At 62.5% G+C, this 2,265-nt stretch overlaps 1 protein-coding gene across 1 annotated transcript in view; it reads right to left on the bottom strand.

Annotated features, from left to right (window-relative positions):
- The window catches only part of MDFI (MyoD family inhibitor), a 5,791-nt gene extending 4,908 nt beyond the window's left edge, over nucleotides 1–883 (bottom strand). Inside the window, exons 1-2 of the mRNA XM_033519845.1 lie at nucleotides 822–883; nucleotides 419–756 (exon numbers count right to left, since the gene is read on the bottom strand). Coding sequence (XP_033375736.1) covers nucleotides 419–756; nucleotides 822–883 — 400 coding nt within the window. The remainder of the gene's footprint in view (nucleotides 1–418; nucleotides 757–821) is intronic.
- Between the last annotated feature and the right edge of the window lie 1,382 nt (nucleotides 884–2,265).

Genomic DNA, 2,265 nt, shown 5'->3' with positions numbered 1-2,265 from the left:
CATGGGGACATCCCGGGGCAGTGCCCACGGAAATACCTCACGGCTGTGCCCACAAAAACGTTCTTTGTGGGTGTCCTCTCTCCCACTTCCCGGGGTTCTGGGGGATGCTCCATCCATCCCCTTTCCCGAGCACGCTCATCCCTTTCCCAGGGGACCCCAACCCTTCCCAAGGCAGCTCCAGCTGTCCCCGCTCCTCCTCCGAGGGCACCGGGAGCCACCTCGGGTGCCGCCCTTCACTTTCGCCTCTGCGGGTGACTCAAGCTGGGTTCGAGCTCTGATGTGGGGAGGAACAAAGCGAGGAGGAGCCGGGTTCCCACCTCTGCCCGGCTTTTTGATGAGTCCCTCCGCTGCTGAGGCGGCGGCAGCGCAGGGCGAGGGTCCCGGCCGTGTCCGAGCTGGCACCGAGGGAAACACTCACATGTCACAGCTTCGGGAGCGCCGCAGAGCTCGGCCCGGGGGCCTTTCGTCAGCACCGCCGGGGATTTGTCACCTCCCAGGGGTTTCTCCTTCTTCGGCACCGCGGGGCGGGCGGGCGGCCGGGGCTCCGCCGGGGACAGCGCTGGGATCGGCCTCGGGACAGGGAGCGAGGGCTCAGCCACCTCTGCAAGAGAAACGGGGTTAGAGCTGAGCCCCCCGGGGTCAGCCAAGCTCCCAGGCCGGCCCCGGCACTGCCCCTGGCACCGGGCAGGGTGTCGGGGCTCTGATTCCCGTCCCCATCGCACACAGAGCGGGGCAAGAGCTGGAGCACCGCGGGGGCTGCATCACTCGGCAGCTGCTCACCCCGCTGCAGCGCCATCCCGAAAAGCCTCCCAGACTCTCACATTCCTTCTCCAAAAAGCCACGGGATCTGGTTACACTCAGCAGCCCAAGCTGGATTTTTCATCCCCCTTCCCATGAAAGGGCCACTGTCTTCCCTGCGGGAGCTGGCTGCCACCTTCCCTCATCCTCCTGCGCTCTGGAGCAGCAGGAACCCCTGCAGGACCCCTCGATGGGACGGGAAAAGCCTGAAAGGAGCCGAGTTATTCCCCACGGGAGAAACCCCGGTACCGAACACCCCCCTGCAGAAAGCCGGGAGAAGGCAGGACCACCTCCAGCGCTGCTGGGGGCTCGCGGCTCCATCCCACGGGGAATTTGGGGTGCTCGAGGGGGGGCTCGCTGCGATTCCACGCTGCCCCAGCCCCCTCCCCGCCGCCCCAGCCCTCTGCCCAGCCCCCGGAATAGCAACGTCTTGCACAACAGGGGCTGGAGCGCACTTTATATAAAACTAAATTATAGGCTGGGCAGAGGGAGGGAGAGCAGAGCCATAATTGCCCTGGCTGTAACAGGAGCCCTGCAAGCAGCCAGGGAGGGGAGGGGAAGGGGGAAAGAGACCCGGGACACTTCATTATCCTCGATAAACCAGGCTCCCGCACACCAGAGCCCAGCAGGAAGGAGGGCAATTACGGATAACTAAAAGGAGCCTAAGGAGGGAAGTTGGGGGTTCCAGCTGCTCCCCGGGATCAGCAGGAGCCTGGAAATGCAGCAGAGGGGCTGCAGCCGGTCTGGAGTGGCTCTCCAGGGGTCTCCCAGCTCCACAAGACCTTCCAAAGTCATCCACGTGCCTCAGTTTCCCCTCTGCCCTCCCCAGGGGGCAGATCCAGCCTGGGGTGCTGGAGCTCCTGAGATTTTGTGGGAAGAAAAATTCACCCCAGCACAGAGCCCTGCTCACAGCTCTCATGGGTGAGGCGATTTTGGGGCTAAACCAGGGGAAATCCAGCAGCTCCAGCTGAATTTTGCACACCAGCATTGGCTCCAAATCCCAATGGAGCGTGAGTGTGCGAGCCCCAGATGGGAGAAAAGACATTCCCATGGCTCTGGAAAGCCTGGAGCAAAATGGAGAGGGAAGGAGAGCAGGCTGTCATCTCCCCGTGGGTGTGGGGGTGAATAACATCCACACATTGCTGCATCCACAGCCTCTGTCATGTCCCAACCTGGACTGGCCTTAGCCAGCCCTGATCCAAAGCCAAACGTGAAATCCTGAGGGGTGAGGAGCTCTGAGTGGAGCCAGAGGTGTCCAGGGCAGGGCACAGAGGGTGAAGCTCCCACAGAGTCCCTGGGAAGGAACAGGAGCTCTGGTTTCTGCTGTGAGATGCCCAGAGTGTGTTCAGGGCTTAAAACCCCCCAGGAATGCTCAGAACAGCCACATCATCACCAGCTCCCCTTCCCTGCAGGCCAGAGATTGGGAAAGAGAGCTGGAAAATCGGGTGCAGCAGCAGGAGAAGGGCT

This window comes from Parus major, chromosome 26 (genome assembly GCF_001522545.3).
Source record: "Parus major isolate Abel chromosome 26, Parus_major1.1, whole genome shotgun sequence".
NCBI classification, from domain to species: Eukaryota; Metazoa; Chordata; class Aves; order Passeriformes; family Paridae; genus Parus; species Parus major.
The sequence above is the reverse complement of the archived record's forward strand: the minus strand, read 5'-3'. Positions and strand labels throughout refer to the sequence as shown.